General features: G+C 58.5%; 1 protein-coding gene across 4 annotated transcripts; it reads right to left on the minus strand.

The window, feature by feature from the left end:
• Positions 1 to 12,355, minus strand: LOC149431480 (uncharacterized). 4 transcript variants are annotated; one of them, XR_016309259.1, is made up of 4 exons: positions 12,002 to 12,355; positions 8,896 to 8,984; positions 3,589 to 3,664; positions 1 to 281 (listed from the first exon to the last, which is right to left on the minus strand). XR_016309259.1 is itself a non-coding variant. In XM_089665552.1 (3 exons), the coding sequence occupies exons 1-2, from the start codon at positions 12,338 to 12,340 to the stop codon at positions 8,898 to 8,900; spliced, it is 426 nt and encodes a 141-aa protein (XP_089521678.1). In that variant the 5' UTR covers positions 12,341 to 12,355; the 3' UTR covers positions 1 to 281; positions 8,896 to 8,897. The 4 variants fall into 4 exon arrangements, 1 of the variants encoding a protein (XP_089521678.1); XR_016309260.1 differs by lacking the exon at positions 12,002 to 12,355 and adding an exon at positions 11,893 to 11,914; XR_016309261.1 differs by lacking the exon at positions 8,896 to 8,984 and having other exon boundaries at positions 12,002 to 12,310.
• Between the last annotated feature and the right edge of the window lie 5,160 nt (positions 12,356 to 17,515).

Below are 17,515 nucleotides of genomic sequence, written 5' to 3' on the forward strand. Positions count from 1 at the left end.
TCCTTTAAAAATACATTTTATTCAGTGATGTCACAAGATGTTCACGTGTCAAATACACAAATGGATGTTCCTGGCTGTACTTTACTTCTGCTGAAAGGGGAGCCTCCAGACATTCAATGTTTTCTGAAAGTAAATCACCAGCATTTCTCTAGTTGATCCTCAAAATCCAGATCTGGTTTATTCCAAAAAAAATGTGCCCCCTGAACTGGATGGAGATCAGAAATGTAGCCAGCACACAGCACTGCGGATACAGTCGTAGTCAGGGAGCTGCTTGACGACACCTAGATGGAGACGGAAATTGGATCAGAATTAGAAGACAGTTGCTGGAAATCGCCGGCGTTCATTAACAACATTTAACAATGAACATTTTTTTCTTTGGATGAAGTGTGGATGTACTTTGATTGCTCGCCATGTCCCCATCGGGAAGGATGACCCTCTCTGTTGTGACCTTGCACTACACATGCTCAGTTGCTCGCTGTTTTCAGGCACTGTGCTGAATATGTAAAGGCCGATGTGCTGACAGCCTAAAGATTTACTGCTGCTCATGAAGCTCTGGGCTTCAGCAAAATGGCCGCCTCCAGCAAGGAGAAACAGGAGTAATGCTAAAGGCAATTTACACTGCACACTTATTTTGGTAGCATGATTATTGATGTAATATCTGTAGGGGGTCCAAAAGCTGCCCTGTGGTGGATGAGGGTCCAAAGGCTGCTCTGTGGAGGACGGCTGGTGAAAGCTGCCCTGTGGGGGGATGAGGGTCCAAAGGCTGCTCTGTGGAGGACGGGTGGTGAAAGCTGCCCTGTGGGGGGATGAGGGTCCAAAGGCTGCTCTGTGGAGGACGGCTGGTGAAAACTGCCCTGTGGGGGGATGAGGGTCCAAAGGCTGCTCTGTGGAGTACGGTTGGTGAAAGCTGCCCTGTGGTGGATGAGGGTCCAAAGGCTGCTCTGTGGAGGACGGCTGGTGAAAGCTGCCCTGTGGGGGATGAGGGTCCAAAGGCTGCTCTGTGGAGGACGGGTGGTGAAAGCTGCCCTGTGGGGGATGAGGGTCCAAAGGGAGTTCGGTATTAAAATGAATAAAATTCATCTTTTTAACGTGAAGCTTTGTTTTGCTGCACAAACATTTCATGGCAAAAGCATCTCTATTGGGGTTTGGTGACAAAAATGACATTAGATTGCAGAAGATGGAAATCATTCTATGTATCCTGTACTTTCCTGCCTGGTGGAGGGGGTCCGATAAGCTGCCCTAGAGGGGCAAATTCACTGATTTAAACTAAAAGCTTTGAAAATGAGAATTTCAAGCTGACTTGTTTGCCGATCACAGCTGCTCCAGATTCTGTCTGGTTCACTTCTGATGAACTCCCGCCTGAAGTTCAGGGGTCAGGAGCGAGCAACACAGAGACCACCTTACAGAGTATGAACATAATCACCCCTCGTCAAAGCACGAGTCAATCCCCCCCCCAAAGCCTGAACCCCAACATTACAGATAACCCTAACATACATAAGCACAAAGTTCATAAGGACAGATGCCCCCCCTCCCCCCCATATACCCCTTGATAAAGACAGACATTGCCCCCGGCACAAAGCCCTCAGTATAGATAGACGCCTCCCACCCGAGCCCTCAGTATAGACGGGCGGCGCCCAGAGCCCTCAGTATAGACGGACGGCGCGCTCAGCACAGAGCCCTCAGTAAAGGTAGATGCCTCCCACCCGAGCCCTCAGTATAGACGGACGGCGCCCTCATCACAGAGCCCTCAGTATAGACGTACAGCACCGCCGCCCCTCCAGGCCAAGTACAGAGCCCAAGACGGCGCCCAGGCCAAGTACTCCACAGCCCCCCCTCCAGGCCAAGTACAGCACAGCCGCCCCTCCAGGCCAAGTACAGCACAGCCGCCCCTCCAGGCCAAGTACAGCACAGCCGCCCCTCCAGGCCAAGTACACCACCGCCGCCCCTCCAGGCCAAGTACACCACCGCCGCCCCTCCAGGCCAAGTACACCACCGCCGCCCCTCCAGGCCAAGTACACCACCGCCGCCCCTCCAGGCCAAGTACACCACCGCCGCCCCTCCAGGCCAAGTACACCACAGCCGCCCCTCCAGGCCAAGTACACCACAGCCGCCCCTCCAGGCCAAGTACACCACAGCCGCCCCTCCAGGCCAAGTACACCACAGCCGCCCCTCCAGGCCAAGTACACCACAGCCGCCCCTCCAGGCCAAGTACACCACAGCCGCCCCTCCAGGCCAAGTACACCACAGCCGCCCCTCCAGGCCAAGTACACCACAGCCGCCCCTCCAGGCCAAGTACACCACAGCCGCCCCTCCAGGCCAAGTACACCACAGCCGCCCCTCCAGGCCAAGTACACCACAGCCGCCCCTCCAGGCCAAGTACACCACAGCCGCCCCTCCAGGCCAAGTACACCACAGCCGCCCCTCCAGGCCAAGTACACCACAGCCGCCCCTCCAGGCCAAGTACACCACAGCCGCCCCTCCAGGCCAAGTACACCACAGCCGCCCCTCCAGGCCAAGTACACCACAGCCGCCCCTCCAGGCCAAGTACACCACAGCCGCCCCTCCAGGCCAAGTACACCACAGCCGCCCCTCCAGGCCAAGTACACCACAGCCGCCCCTCCAGGCCAAGTACACCACAGCCGCCCCTCCAGGCCAAGTACACCACAGCCGCCCCTCCAGGCCAAGTACACCACAGCCGCCCCTCCAGGCCAAGTACACCACAGCCGCCCCTCCAGGCCAAGTACACCACAGCCGCCCCTCCAGGCCAAGTACACCACAGCCGCCCCTCCAGGCCAAGTACACCACAGCCGCCCCTCCAGGCCAAGTACACCACAGCCGCCCCTCCAGTCCAAGTACACCACAGCCGCCCCTCCAGGCCAAGTACACCACAGCCGCCCCTCCAGGCCAAGTACACCACAGCCGCCCCTCCAGGCCAAGTACACCACAGCCGCCCCTCCAGGCCAAGTACACCACAGCCGCCCCTCCAGGCCAAGTACACCACAGCCGCCCCTCCAGGCCAAGTACACCACAGCCGCCCCTCCAGGCCAAGTACACCACAGCCGCCCCTCCAGGCCAAGTACACCACAGCCGCCCCTCCAGGCCAAGTACACCACAGCCGCCCCTCCAGGCCAAGTACACCACAGCCGCCCCTCCAGGCCAAGTACACCACAGCCGCCCCTCCAGGCCAAGTACACCACAGCCGCCCCTCCAGGCCAAGTACACCACAGCCGCCCCTCCAGGCCAAGTACACCACAGCCGCCCCTCCAGGCCAAGTACACCACAGCCGCCCCTCCAGGCCAAGTACACCACAGCCGCCCCTCCAGGCCAAGTACACCACAGCCGCCCCTCCGCCCTCAGCACAGAGCCCTCAGTATAGACGGACGGCGCCCTCAGCACAGAGCCCTCAGTATAGACAGATGGTCCCCGCCCAGCACAAACCCCCAGTCAGTATAGACGTACAGTCCACGGTACCACTTCAAGTGGTCAGTAACACTTTAACCACCCAAACTAAAACAACGTTCGGATGGAATAACCTTCGGGATGAAAGTCACAACAGCAGGAAATGCTTTGCAATTTAAAACGACCTACCATGTGCAGCTCCAGCAGGACACTTGTCATAGATGTACTTTCAGCCGATGTTCCTCAATGTTTTAGCACCGATGGCCTGCAGAGAGAAAAAAAAACAAACTTCAGCATTTTACACATTTGTCCTCATACATACACATTACACAACACAGCTATTGTTTTTCTCATTAGTACCCTCAGGTAGTGGCAGAGACATGAGTGACACTTTTTCATGCCTTTACTTAAGCTGCTCAACCCAAGCAGGAAGCCTTGCGATTATCTAGAGAGTTTATTGAACCCTTTCACTGCCAAAACCGTTTGTGTTGCCGGCACAAATGCTTAAAATAAATAAATAAATATCATTTTAGGCCTGAAGATTACATAAAATCACCAAACATTAGAAATATTTTCTGAAAAACTTTTTTTTTTTTTTTTTTTTTTAAAGGGTGGGGGTGGGATATTTTATGTGTTTGGGTAGAACTAATTATTTACTATTAAAAACTTTTTTTTTTTACATCACATAGGGCACATAAAGTCCCCAAGTGATGATTTTTTGGGAAACAAATCATGGTTAATGAGACACTCAGGGTATAATAGACCCGGCATGAATCCCCTGAATGTAGTACAATGCAGATCGCATTGCATTACATTATTTCCTGGTCATGCTGGTTGGGGACACAGAGGCCGACCTGAAAGTGACATCATACACATCGATTTCTGGGTGTGTGTGGTCTTGCTCTGTACTCCTGACATTCCTCATTGACTGTTTCTACCATCCCAGCTACCACCTTCCTACCCAGACAGATCCTCTCCTCACCCCCCATCGCCGCCTGCAGTGACCAACCACCAGACTTCTGTGGAATTCTAATTAAGAAGCCCAGGGAAGGAGGTTCGACAAACTTCCCTATAGGGGGTGCCGGACAAACGCCCTGTAGACGGTGCCGGACAGACGCCTCGTAGGGGTTGCCAGACCAACACCCTGTAGGGGGTACCGGACAAACGCACTATAGCGGGTCTCGGATAAACGCCCTTTAGGGAGGGCTAGACAAACGCCCTTTTGCGGGTGCCGCACAAACGCCTTGTAGCAGGTGCCGCACAAACGCCCTCTATTGGGTGTCGGACAAAGGCAGTGTAGGGGGTGCCGGACAGCAACCTGTAGCAGGTGTCGGACAAACGCAATGTAGGGGGTGCCCAACAAAAGCAACGAAGGGGGTGCCAAACAAACGCATTGAAAGGAGCGCCGGAAAAACACCCTGTAGGGGGTACCGAACAAACACCTTCTCGGTGGTGCTGGAAAAGCCCTGTAGGGGGTGCCGGAACACGTCCTTTAGGTGGGTGCCGGACAAATGTCCTGTAGGGGGTGCCGGACATACGCCCTGTAGGGAAGTTTGTCAACCTTTTAATCATCAAGCCAATTTTTTTGTCTAAATTTCAGGAAACCCCTTAAATAATTATCAGTCTGCAGCCCCCAGTAGATCAGCACAAATCAGTGAGTGTTCACTATAATAAATTCACAGTTTTAAACTAGAAGCTTTGTCTGTAGAACAAACATTTCATTTGGTGGCAAAACATCTGCATTGGGGTTTAGTAGCAGAAATGACCAATTAGATTTCAGTAGCTAAGAATACTTTTCTGGACCCCGTACTTCTCTGCGTCTTGTCGGCACTATCAGTGGATGAAGGGAATGTCCTCTCTGGGGCCACAGATATTACTTGTCATAAATAACAATATTTAAAGTTGTAACAAATAAATGGATTTATTTTCACTTCCTGTCCTGCAAACCCCCCCATAGAGAAATCCTATTCCCATTATTATGGACGATTCAGAGTGGGAATCATTAACCAATACTCTGAATTTGGGCTTTTAGTAAGTTTTCTATCCATTTACAAACTGATTTTTCCAAGCCTGTAGACTTTCACAAAAATGGCTTTGGCAGCAAAAAGGTCAAACTTTGAAGTCATAAGTCGGAGGGGTGGCGGTGGTGTACTTGGCCGGAGGGGTGTGTGGGGAACGGTGTCAAATGCTTTTACAAAATCCAAGTATACCAAGTCCACCCCCGCCGCCCCTCCAGGCCAAGTACAGCCCCGCCGCCCCTCCAGGCCAAGTACAGCCCCGCCGCCCCTCCAGGCCAAGTACAGCACCGCCGCCCCTCCAGGCCAAGTACAGCACCGCCGCCCCTCCAGGCCAAGTACAGCACCGCCGCCCCTCCAGGCCCAGTACAGCACCGCCGCCCCTCCAGGCCCAGTACACCGCAGCCGCCCCTCCAGGCCCAGTACACCGCAGCCGCCCCTCCAGGCCCAGTACACCGCAGCCGCCCCTCCAGGCCCAGTACACCGCAGCCGCCCCTCCAGGCCCAGTACACCGCAGCCGCCCCTCCAGGCCCAGTACACCGCAGCCGCCCCTCCAGGCCCAGTACACCGCAGCCGCCCCTCCAGGCCCAGTACACCGCAGCCGCCCCTCCAGGCCCAGTACACCGCAGCCGCCCCTCCAGGCCCAGTACACCGCAGCCGCCCCTCCAGGCCCAGTACACCGCAGCCGCCCCTCCAGGCCCAGTACACCGCAGCCGCCCCTCCAGGCCCAGTACACCGCAGCCGCCCCTCCAGGCCCAGTACACCGCAGCCGCCCCTCCAGGCCCAGTACACCGCAGCCGCCCCTCCAGGCACAGTACACCGCAGCCGCCCCTCCAGGCACAGTACACCGCCGCCGCCCCTCCAGGCACAGTACACCGCCGCCGCCCCTCCGGCCAAGTACACCGCCGCCGCCCCTCCGGCCAAGTACACCGCCGCCGCCCCTCCGGCCAAGTACACCGCCGCCGCCCCTCCGGCCAAGTACACCGCCGCCGCCGCCCCTCCGGCCAAGTACACCACCGCCGCCGCCCCTCCGGCCAAGTACACCACCGCCGCCGCCCCTCCAGGCCAAGTACAGCACCGCCGCCCCTCCAGGCCCAGTACAGCACCGCCGCCCCTCCAGGCCCAGTACACCGCAGCCGCCCCTCCAGGCCCAGTACACCGCAGCCGCCCCTCCAGGCCCAGTACACCGCAGCCGCCCCTCCAGGCCCAGTACACCGCAGCCGCCCCTCCAGGCCCAGTACACCGCAGCCGCCCCTCCAGGCCCAGTACACCGCAGCCGCCCCTCCAGGCCCAGTACACCGCAGCCGCCCCTCCAGGCCCAGTACACCGCAGCCGCCCCTCCAGGCCCAGTACACCGCAGCCGCCCCTCCAGGCCCAGTACACCGCAGCCGCCCCTCCAGGCCCAGTACACCGCAGCCGCCCCTCCAGGCCCAGTACACCGCAGCCGCCCCTCCAGGCCCAGTACACCGCAGCCGCCCCTCCAGGCCCAGTACACCGCAGCCGCCCCTCCAGGCCCAGTACACCGCAGCCGCCCCTCCAGGCCCAGTACACCGCAGCCGCCCCTCCAGGCCCAGTACACCGCAGCCGCCCCTCCAGGCACAGTACACCGCAGCCGCCCCTCCAGGCACAGTACACCGCAGCCGCCCCTACAGGCACAGTACACCGCAGCCGCCCCTCCAGGCACAGTACACCGCAGCCGCCCCTCCAGGCACAGTACACCGCAGCCGCCCCTCCAGGCACAGTACACCGCAGCCGCCCCTCCAGGCACAGTACACCGCCGCCGCCCCTCCAGGCACAGTACACCGCCGCCGCCCCTCCGGCCAAGTACACCGCCGCCGCCCCTCCGGCCAAGTACACCGCCGCCGCCCCTCCGGCCAAGTACACCGCCGCCGCCGCCCCTCCGGCCAAGTACACCGCCGCCGCCGCCCCTCCGGCCAAGTACACCGCCGCCGCCGCCCCTCCGGCCAAGTACACCGCCGCCGCCGCCCCTCCGGCCAAGTACACCGCCGCCGCCGCCCCTCCGGCCAAGTACACCGCCGCCGCCGCCCCTCCGGCCAAGTACACCGCCGCCGCCGCCCCTCCGGCCAAGTACACCGCCGCCGCCGCCCCTCCGGCCAAGTACACCACCGCCGCCGCCCCTCCGGCCAAGTACACCACCACCGCCGCCCCTCCGGCCAAGTACACCACCACCGCCGCCCCTCCGGCCAAGTACACCACCTCCGGCCAAGTACACCACCTCCGGCCAAGTACACCACCTCCGGCCAAGTACACCACCTCCGGCCAAGTACACCACCTCCGGCCAAGTACACCACCTCCGGCCAAGTACACCACCTCCGGCCAAGTACACCACCTCCGGCCAAGTACACCACCTCCGGCCAAGTACACCACCTCCGGCCAAGTACACCACCTCCGGCCAAGTACACCACCTCCGGCCAAGTACACCACCTCCGGCCAAGTACACCACCGCCGCCCCTCCGGCCAAGTACACCACCGCCGCCCCTCCGGCCAAGTACACCACCGCCGCCCCTCCGGCCAAGTACACCACCGCCGCCCCTCCGGCCAAGTACACCACCGCCGCCCCTCCGGCCAAGTACACCACCGCCGCCCCTCCGGCCAAGTACACCACCGCCGCCCCTCCGGCCAAGTACACCACCGCCGCCCCTCCGGCCAAGTACACCACCGCCGCCCCTCCGGCCAAGTACACCACCGCCGCCCCTCCGGCCAAGTACACCACCGCCGCCCCTCCGGCCAAGTACACCACCGCCGCCCCTCCGGCCAAGTACACCACCGCCGCCCCTCCGGCCAAGTACACCACCGCCGCCCCTCCGGCCAAGTACACCACCGCCGCCCCTCCGGCCAAGTACACCACCGCCGCCCCTCCGGCCAAGTACACCACCGCCGCCCCTCCGGCCAAGTACACCACCGCCGCCCCTCCGGCCAAGTACACCACCGCCGCCCCTCCGGCCAAGTACACCACCGCCGCCCCTCCGGCCAAGTACACCACCGCCGCCCCTCCGGCCAAGTACACCACCGCCGCCCCTCCGGCCAAGTACACCACCGCCGCCCCTCCGGCCAAGTACACCACCGCCGCCCCTCCGACTTACGATTTCAAAGTTTGACCTTTTTGCTGCCAAAGCCATTTTTGTGTTTTCTTGCACACATGCTTAAAAGGAGAAGTCATGCTGGCCGGGGACACTGAGGTGGACCTGGAAGTGTTGTCACACATTTCCGGGTCAGAAACAAGGAAGAGAGAAGAGAGGACATGTGTCTGCTCTCCTCCCTCCCCTTTACCCAGCAGCACCTGCCATGTTGTGTGGAAGCAGTCAAGCGCAGCCTCCCGAATGCTCCATCTGACAGAAAGGAGTCCACCTGTCAGATTTACACACAATCCCGGTGCGGGAAGCCACCAGGAATGTATGTAACAGGATGTTTCATTAACCTCTGCAGGAAAACAGAACTGCCAATCAGTATGGTGACTTACATTTATGTTGGCGGTCCGTTCCTCCGGAGAAACACGCCGGCCCCAAGCCGGGACTTGGCCCCCGATGTCCTCACACACACGGGTTGTGCCTACGAGAGAAAATCACAACACTTAGAATTGGTTCTTTTGATGCACAGATTTCTCTCTGACCAATCACATCTGGGTGAGCCACTACAGCACGTTTTACTGCCGTCTGTGCCGGGACCAGTTTGCTGTCTTGCAAAAGACTCATCCTGCGAATTTAACCACTTGTGGACCGCCAGCCATGTACTGCAGACGGGGGGCCGCTCAGGCAAACCGACGTACTGTACACCGCTGCCTGCTTCTGGGCTTAGAGGGGCGCATGCATGCCCCCCGTGCTGACACTTGCTCTGATTGTACACAGCAGGAGTCTGTCAGCGAGTCCCAGCCAATGAATCAAGCCCGGGACCTGCTGATCAGCTGTGTCCAATCACAGCCCAGAGCCCTATGTTGACAATCAACACAGAGCTATGTACAGAGGGAACCGTGTTTCTGTTCCTTATCCTAGCAAAGCAGGAATAGGAGGCAAAGACCGGGAGTAAAAAGCAGCACATTAATCATTGTTAGGGACACATTCCAGTCAGTGTCATTAGTACAGTAATTGCTTATAGTATTACTGATCACTGTATTAGTGTCAGTGGCAGTTAGTGTCAGATTGCCCACCGCACTATCGCAGTCCCACCATAAATTAGCGATCACTGCCATTAGTTTAAAAATATAAATCAATAAAATTTTATATATATACACACATTATATATATACACACACATATTATATATATATATATATATATATATATATAGATATATACATATACTGGCGCAACTGCTGGGCACAGGTGGGTGGCACTGCTGGGTAGCACTGCTGGGTGGCACTGGTGGGCACCGATCATCAGGGCACTGATGATCGGTGCCGATCCCTGCTCTGACAGCGTGAGGAAAGTGCAGCCAAGAACCGGCAATTGCATTTCCCGGTGATCTGCTGTGTCATTGGACACGTCTGATCACATGGTAAAAGGCCGCTGTGATTGGACTTTTACCACATCACGGAGATCACCGGGGATGCGCAGGAAAGCGCGTTCTGGGAGGACGTCATACGATGCCCTCCCAGAGCTGGCCGGCTGCAGTGTAGCCGTCATTCTGCGGTTGGCAAGTAGTTAAAAAGGTAAAATTTTCCATCCCTGATGTGTGCCGGCTGCCCCATGTACTTGTATGAAGAAGTCTCCTGTTCTCATTGTATTGCTTCCTTTGTGACCCCGGAGTTCCTGCCAGTCCCTCTGACCTCCTATTACCCCCTCGCCACCCAGAGGCTCCCCCCCCCCCCCTCCATGACCAGACCATTTTTTGCGGTACGGCGCTGCATTACTTTGACTCACAATTGCGCGGTCATTAAACGCTGTACATAAAATTGATGTCATTTTTTCCCCACAAATTGTGCTCTTTCGGTGGAATTTGATCACCTATGCGGTCTTTGCGCTATAAACATCAGCTCCGCCCACCATCAGTGCCCAACATCAGCTCCGCCCACCATCAGTGCCCAACATCAGTGCAGCTCTACCATCAGTGCCCCCACCATCAGTGCCGCCCACCCGGGCAGCCCCACCATCACTGCAGCCCCACCATCAGTGCCGCCCCAGTAACACATCAGTGCAGCCCCAGTATCAGTGCCGTCTCAGTAACACATCAGTGCAGCCCCACCAACACATCAGTGCAGCCCCACCAACACATCAGTGCAGCCCCACCATCAGTGCAGCCCCACCAACACATCAGTGCAGCCCCACCATCAGTGCAGCCCCACCATCAGTGCAGCCCCACCAACACATCAGTGCAGCCCCACCAACACATCAGTGCAGCCCCACCATCAGTGCAGCGTACCCACCATCAGTGCAGCGTACCCACCATCAGTGCAGCGTACCCACCATCAGTGCAGCGTACCCACCATCAGTGCCCCCCACCATCAGTGCAGCGTACCCACCATCAGTGCCCCCCACCATCAGTGCAGCGTACCCACCATCAGTGCCCCCCACCATCAGTGCAGCCCCACCATCAGTGCAGCCCCACCATCAGTGCAGCCCCACCATCAGTGCAGCCCCACCAACACATCAGTGCAGCCCCACCATCAGTGCAGCCCCACCAACACATCAGTGCAGCGTACCCACCAACACATCAGTGCAGCGTACCCACCATCAGTGCCCCCCACCATCAGTGCCCCCCACCATCAGTGCAGCGTACCCACCATCAGTGCCCCCCACCATCAGTGCAGCGTACCCACCATCAGTGCCCCCCACCATCAGTGCCGCGTACCCACCATCAGTGCAGCCTCAGTAACACATCAGTGAAGGAGAGCAATGATCTGCTTGTAAATTTTATAATAGAAAAAAATTCACATTATTTGCTCTTTTTTGTTTATAGCACAAAATTACCCCCCCCGCCGCGGGGAGTACAGACCCCCCCAAACAAAGCTGTGAGGAATGATACACGGGTCACGTGTGTGCGGTGTCACATGACCGCGATTGTCCTCCGAAGTGTAACACCGCTGACAGCTGAACACGGGCCGGGCCGGGGGGTTATTTTTTGTGCTATAACCAATAACATTTTCCAAGCAGCTCATTGTTCTCCTTCACTGTGTTACTGAGGGGGCGCGGATGGTGGGGGCACTGACGGTGGGCAGTTGTAAAGAAAGCCGACGGTCCCCGCAGGATGGATGGGATCTGCGGATTGGGGAGGACAATGGATCGGAGTCTGATCCGTTATGCTCACTCCGCAGATCGCATCCATCCTGCGGGGACCGTCGGAGGGGGTGTTACTGCACCGGGTGTCACCAACCCCAGGGACTCCTCTGCCGGCAGGTATGTGGTTAAAAAGAAATGAAAGGAACCCGCCATTGCATTCTCTGGGGCGGTACAACATGTTCTAGCAAACAAACCAGCAGAAGTAAACAACAGAACTACGAGTCCCAGCCCGCCATCCACATTACCGGAACACGGACATCCATACTGTCAAAGAATTCCTGTCACACATCATCCACATCCGGGAACATTTCCTGGTGTGGTTTTCCCGCCATCACACACACAGCAGCCCCTCACCTCTCCTCCGGGCTCCCCGGCCAGGTTGTCTTCTTCATACTTCCCGCCATTTTCTCTCTCCCCTCGCGCGCCAGACTCTCCCGCCGAAGCAACACTCAACAGAGATCTGCACGTCAACGTGGATGAGAGGGAGAGGCGCATGCGCGGACAGAGGACAGGACGGCTCTTCGTCAAAACCAAGACGAAGAGAGGACAGCGACGCTTAGAAGCTGGAGGGGGAACTGCAACTGGAATCAGCTCCTCCTGGGCGCACAGCGGGTACAGCGGGGATCCGGGTTTTGGCTGCCTATGTATTCCAGCTGCCTGGATCCGGGGGTGTCCGACCTTCTGGCCTTCCATCGGGAGAAGACAAATTGTTTTGGGCCTACACATAAAAAGAACAAAAACACTCACAATTTTGAATCGCGGCCAGAAATCATCATCCTCAGCCCATAATCCCGAGTCGCACCGCAATCGCTGCAAAACGCACCACACGTGCTTCATACCTCCCAACTGTCACTGATTCCGAACAAATCCCGCTGTCCTCATTTTTCCCCCTGCCACCCTCTGTCCCCCTGTCATCCTGCTCCTCTGCCCCTCTGTCATCCTGCTCCTCTGCCCCTCTGTCCCCCTGTCATCCTGCTCCTCTGCCCCTCTGTCCCCCTGTCATCCTGCTCCTCTGCCATCCTGCTCATCTGTTCCCCTGTTAGCCTGCCCCTCTGTCCACCTGCCCCCCCCCCCTCCACCTGTTCCTCTGTCCTCCTGCCCCTCTGTCCCCCTGTTCCTCTGTCCTCCTGCCCTTCTGTCCTCCTGCCCCTTTGTCCACCTGTTCCTCTGTCCTCCTGCCCCTCTGTCCCCCTGTTCCTCTGTCCCCCTGCTCCTCTTTCCTCCTGCCCCTCTGTCCACCTGTTCCTCTGTCCTCCTGCCCCTCTGTCCCCCTGTTCCTCTGTCCTCCTGCCCCTCTGTCCTCCTGCCCCTCTGTCCCCCTGCCCCTCTGTCCCCCTGCCCCTCTGTCCACCTGTTCCTCTGTCCTCCTGCCCCTCTGTCCCCCTGTTCCTCTGTCCTCCTGCCCCTCTGTCCACCTGCCCCTCTGTCCCCCTGTTCCTCTTTCCTCCTGCCCCTCTGTCCACCTGCCCCTCTGTCCCCCTGCCCCTCTGTCCTCCTGCCCCTTTGTCCACCTGTTCCTCTGTCCCCCTGCCCCTCTGTCCCCCTGTTCCTCTGTCCTCCTGCCCCTCTGTCCACCTGTTCCTCTGTCCCCCTGTTCCTCTGCCCTCCTCCCCCTCTGTCCACCTGTTCCTCTGTCCTCCTGCCCCTCTGTCCTCCTGCCCCTCTGTCCACCTGTTCCTCTGTCCCCCTGCCCCTCTGTTCCTCTGTCCTCCGTCCCCCTGCCCCTCTGTCCTTCTGCCCTACTGTCCCCCTGGCCCTCCATCTCTCTGTCCTTCTATCCCTCTGTCCTCCTGCCCCTCTGTCCTCCTGCCCCTCTGTCCCCCTGTTCCTCTGTCCTCCTGCCCCTCTGTCCACTTGCCCCTCTGTCCCCCTGTTCCTCTGTCCCCCTGCACCTCTGTCCTCCTGCCCCTTTGTCCACCTGTTCCTCTGTCCCCCTGTTCCTCTGTCCCCCTGCTCCTCTTTCCTCCTGCCCCTCTGTCCTCCTGCCCCTCTGTCCACCTGCCCCTCTGTCCCCCTGTTCCTCTGTCCCCCTGCCCCTCTGTCCTCCTGCCCCTTTGTCCACCTGTTCCTCTGTCCCCCTGCCCCTCTGTCCCCCTGTTCCTCTGTCCTCCTGCCCCTCTGTCCACCTGTTCCTCTGTCCCCCTGTTCCTCTGTCCTCCTGCCCCTCTGTCCTCCTGCCCCTCTGTCCACCTGTTCCTCTGTCCTCCTGCCCCTCTGTCCTCCTGCCCCTCTGTCCACCTGTTCCTCTGTCCCCCTGCCCCTCTGTTCCTCTGTCCTCCGTCCCCCTGCCCCTCTGTCCTGCCCTACTGTCCCCCTGGCCCTCCATCTCTCTGTCCTTCCATCCCTCTGTCCCCCTTCCCCTCTCTCCCTCTGTCCTCCTGCCCTTCTGTCCCCCTGTCCCTCCATCTCTCTGTCCTTCTGTCCCCTGCCCCTCTGTCCCCCTGTTCCTCTGTCCTCCTGCCCCTCTGTCCACCTGTTCCTCTGTCCTCCTGCCCCTCTGTCCACCTGCCCCTCTGTCCACCTGCCCCTCTGTCCCCCTGCTCCTCTGTCCCCCTGTTCCTCTGTTCTCCTGCCCCTCTGTCCCCCTGCTCCTCTGTCCCCCTGCCCCTCTGTCCCCCTTTTCCTCTGTCCTCCTGCCCCTCTGTCCTCCTGCCCCTCTGTCCACCTGTTTCTCTGTCCCCCTGTTCCTCTGTCCTCCTGCCCCTCTGTCCCTGCCCCTCTGTCCCCCTGTTCCTCTGTCCTCCTGCCCCTCTGTCCACTTGCCCCTCTGTCCCCCTGTTCCTCTGTCCCCCTGCACCTCTGTCCTCCTGCCCCTTTGTCCACCTGTTCCTCTTCCCCTCTGTCCCCCTGTTCCTCTGTTCCTCTGTCCTCCTGCCCCTCTGTCCACCTGTTCCCCTGTCCCTCTGCCCCTCTGTCCTCCTGCCCCTCTGTCCACCTGTTCCTCTGTCCCCCTGCCCCTCTGTCCCCCTGCCCCTCTGTTCTCCGGTCCTCCGTCCCCCTGCCCTACTGTCCCCCTGGCCCTCCATCTCTCTGTCCTCCTGCCCCTCTGTCCCCCTGCCCATCTCTCCATCTGTCCTCCTGCCCTTCTGTCCCCCTGTCCCTCCATCTCTCTGTCCTTCTGTACCCTGCCCCTCTGTCTCCCTGCTTCTCTGTCCTCCTCATTTATCCCTCATTCTGGTCTGATCCATGTAGTTGTATATAAAATGTACTATTTATCAAAAAGTGTTTCCCAGTGCCAAATCTTTCATCCATCTTTTATTTGGAGGGGAGATTTGTGCTAGGAGGGGGGAAATGGGGGAGGTTGTGCTATGAGGGGTGATTTGTGTTAGGAGGGGGGATTGGGAGGAGTTGTGCTAGGAGAGGGGATTGGGAGGGGTTGTGCTAGGAGGGGGGATTTGTGTTAGGAGGGGGGATTGGGAGGAGTTGTACTAGGAGGGGGGATTTGTGTTAGGAGGGGGGATTGGGAGGAGTTGTACTAGTGGGGGGGTTTGGAAGGGGTTGTGCTAGGAGGGGGGATTTGTGTTAGGAGGGGGGATTGGAAGGAGTTGTACTAGGAGGGGGGATTTGTGTTAGGAGGGGGGGATTGGGAGGAGTTGTACTAGGAGGGGGGATTTGTGTTAGGAGGGGGGATTGGGAGGAGTTGTACTAGTGGGGGGGTTTGGAAGGGGTTGTGCTAGGAGGGGGGATTTGTGTTAGGAGGGGGGATTGGAAGGAGTTGTACTAGGAGGGGGGATTTGTGTTAGGAGGGGGGGATTGGGAGGAGTTGTACTAGGAGGGGGGATTTGTGTTAGGAGGGGGGATTGGGAGGAGTTGTACTAGGAGGGGGGATTTGTGTTAGGAGGGGGGATTGGGAGGAGTTGTACTAGTGCAGTGATGGCGAACCCGTGGCACGCGTGCCACAGCCGGCACGCCGAGCCTTATCTGTGGGCACGCCAGGAGAATCCAGCGGCGCGCTGTCTTCCCGGCTGTAGTGTGCGTGACAGCCGGGTCCCAAGTGCGCATGCGCAAGAAGCAGTGCTCTTTGTGAATGGTAAGGCGGTACCTGGGACACATGACAGATCCCAGAAGCCGCCGGACCAATCACAAAGCGCAGCGCTTCTCGCGCATGCGCACTGGGCATCCGGCTGTCCGACGAGCGCCCACACTACAGAAGCCGGGAAGACAGCGCGCGGCTGGATAAAGGAACAGGTAAGATAAAAAAAAAACTCTGCGGAAGTAAGAGCGGGTACCTGTCAAATTCAGGTACCTCCCCCCCCTCCCTCCCCAAAGGTCAGCAGTCATCTCTGTACTGTCCGCAGTCTCTGGTCATCCCTGTGCTGTCCGCAGTCTCTGGTCATCCCTGTACTGTGTCCGCAGTCTCTGGTCATCTCCTGTACTGTCCACAGTCTCTGGTCATCTCCTGTACTGTCTGCAGTCTCTGGTCATCACTGTACTGTCCGCAGTCTCTGGTCATCCCTGTACTGTCCGCAGTCTCTGGTCATCCCTGTACTGTGTCCGCAGTCTCTGGTCATCCCTGTACTGTGTCCGCAGTCTCTGGTCATCTCCTGTACTGTGTCCGCAGTCTCTGGTCATCTCCTGTACTGTGTCCGCAGTCTCTGGTCATCTCCTGTACTGTGTCCGCAGTCTCTGGTCATCCCTGTACTGTGTCCGCAGTCAGTCTCTGGTCATCTCCTGTACTGTGTCCGCAGTCTCTGGTCATCCCTGTACTGTCCGCAGTCTCTGGTCATCCCTGTACTGTGTCCGCAGTCTCTGGTCATCCCTGTACTGTGTCCGCAGTCTCTGGTCATCTCCTGTACTGTCCACAGTCTCTGGTCATCTCCTGTACTGTGTCCGCAGTCTCTGGTCATCTCCTGTACTGTGTCTGCAGTCTCTGGTCATCTCCTGTACTGTCCGCAGTCTCTGGTCATCTCCTGTACTGTCCGCAGTCTCTGGTCATCCCTGTACTGTCCGCAGTCTCTGGTCATCCCTGTACTGTGTCCGCAGTCTCTGGTCATCCCTGTACTGTGTCCGCAGTCTCTGGTCATTCCTGTACTGTCCGCAGTCTCTGGTCATCTCCTGTACTGTCTGCAGTCTCTGGTCATCCCTGTACTGTCCGCAGTCTCTGGTCATCCCTGTACTGTCCGCAGTCTCTGGTCATCCCTGTACTGTGTCCGCAGTCTCTGGTCATCCCTGTACTGTGTCCGCAGTCTCTGGTCATCTCCTGTACTGTGTCCGCAGTCTCTGGTCATCTCCTGTACTGTGTCCGCAGTCTCTGGTCATCTCCTGTACTGTGTCCGCAGTCTCTGGTCATCCCTGTACTGTGTCCGCAGTCAGTCTCTGGTCATCTCCTGTACTGTGTCCGCAGTCTCTGGTCATCCCTGTACTGTCCGCAGTCTCTGGTCATCCCTGTACTGTGTCCGCAGTCTCTGGTCATCCCTGTACTGTGTCCGCAGTCTCTGGTCATCTCCTGTACTGTCCACAGTCTCTGGTCATCTCCTGTACTGTGTCCGCAGTCTCTGGTCATCTCCTGTACTGTGTCTGCAGTCTCTGGTCATCTCCTGTACTGTCCGCAGTCTCTGGTCATCTCCTGTACTGTCCGCAGTCTCTGGTCATCCCTGTACTGTCCGCAGTCTCTGGTCATCCCTGTACTGTGTCCGCAGTCTCTGGTCATCCCTGTACTGTGTCCGCAGTCTCTGGTCATTCCTGTACTGTCCGCAGTCTCTGGTCATCTCCTGTACTGTGTCCGCAGTCTCTGGTCATCCCTGTACTGTGTCCGCAGTCTCTGGTCATCCCTGTACTGTCCGCAGTCTCTGGTCATCCCTGTACTGTGTCCGCAGTCTCTGGTCATCCCTGTACTGTGTCCGCAGTCTCTGGTCATCCCTGTACTGT

This window comes from Staurois parvus, unplaced genomic scaffold (genome assembly GCF_062004578.1).
Source record: "Staurois parvus isolate SC_StPar_1 unplaced genomic scaffold, SC_StPar_1.0 ptg002240l, whole genome shotgun sequence".
Classification (NCBI taxonomy): Eukaryota; Metazoa; Chordata; class Amphibia; order Anura; family Ranidae; genus Staurois; species Staurois parvus.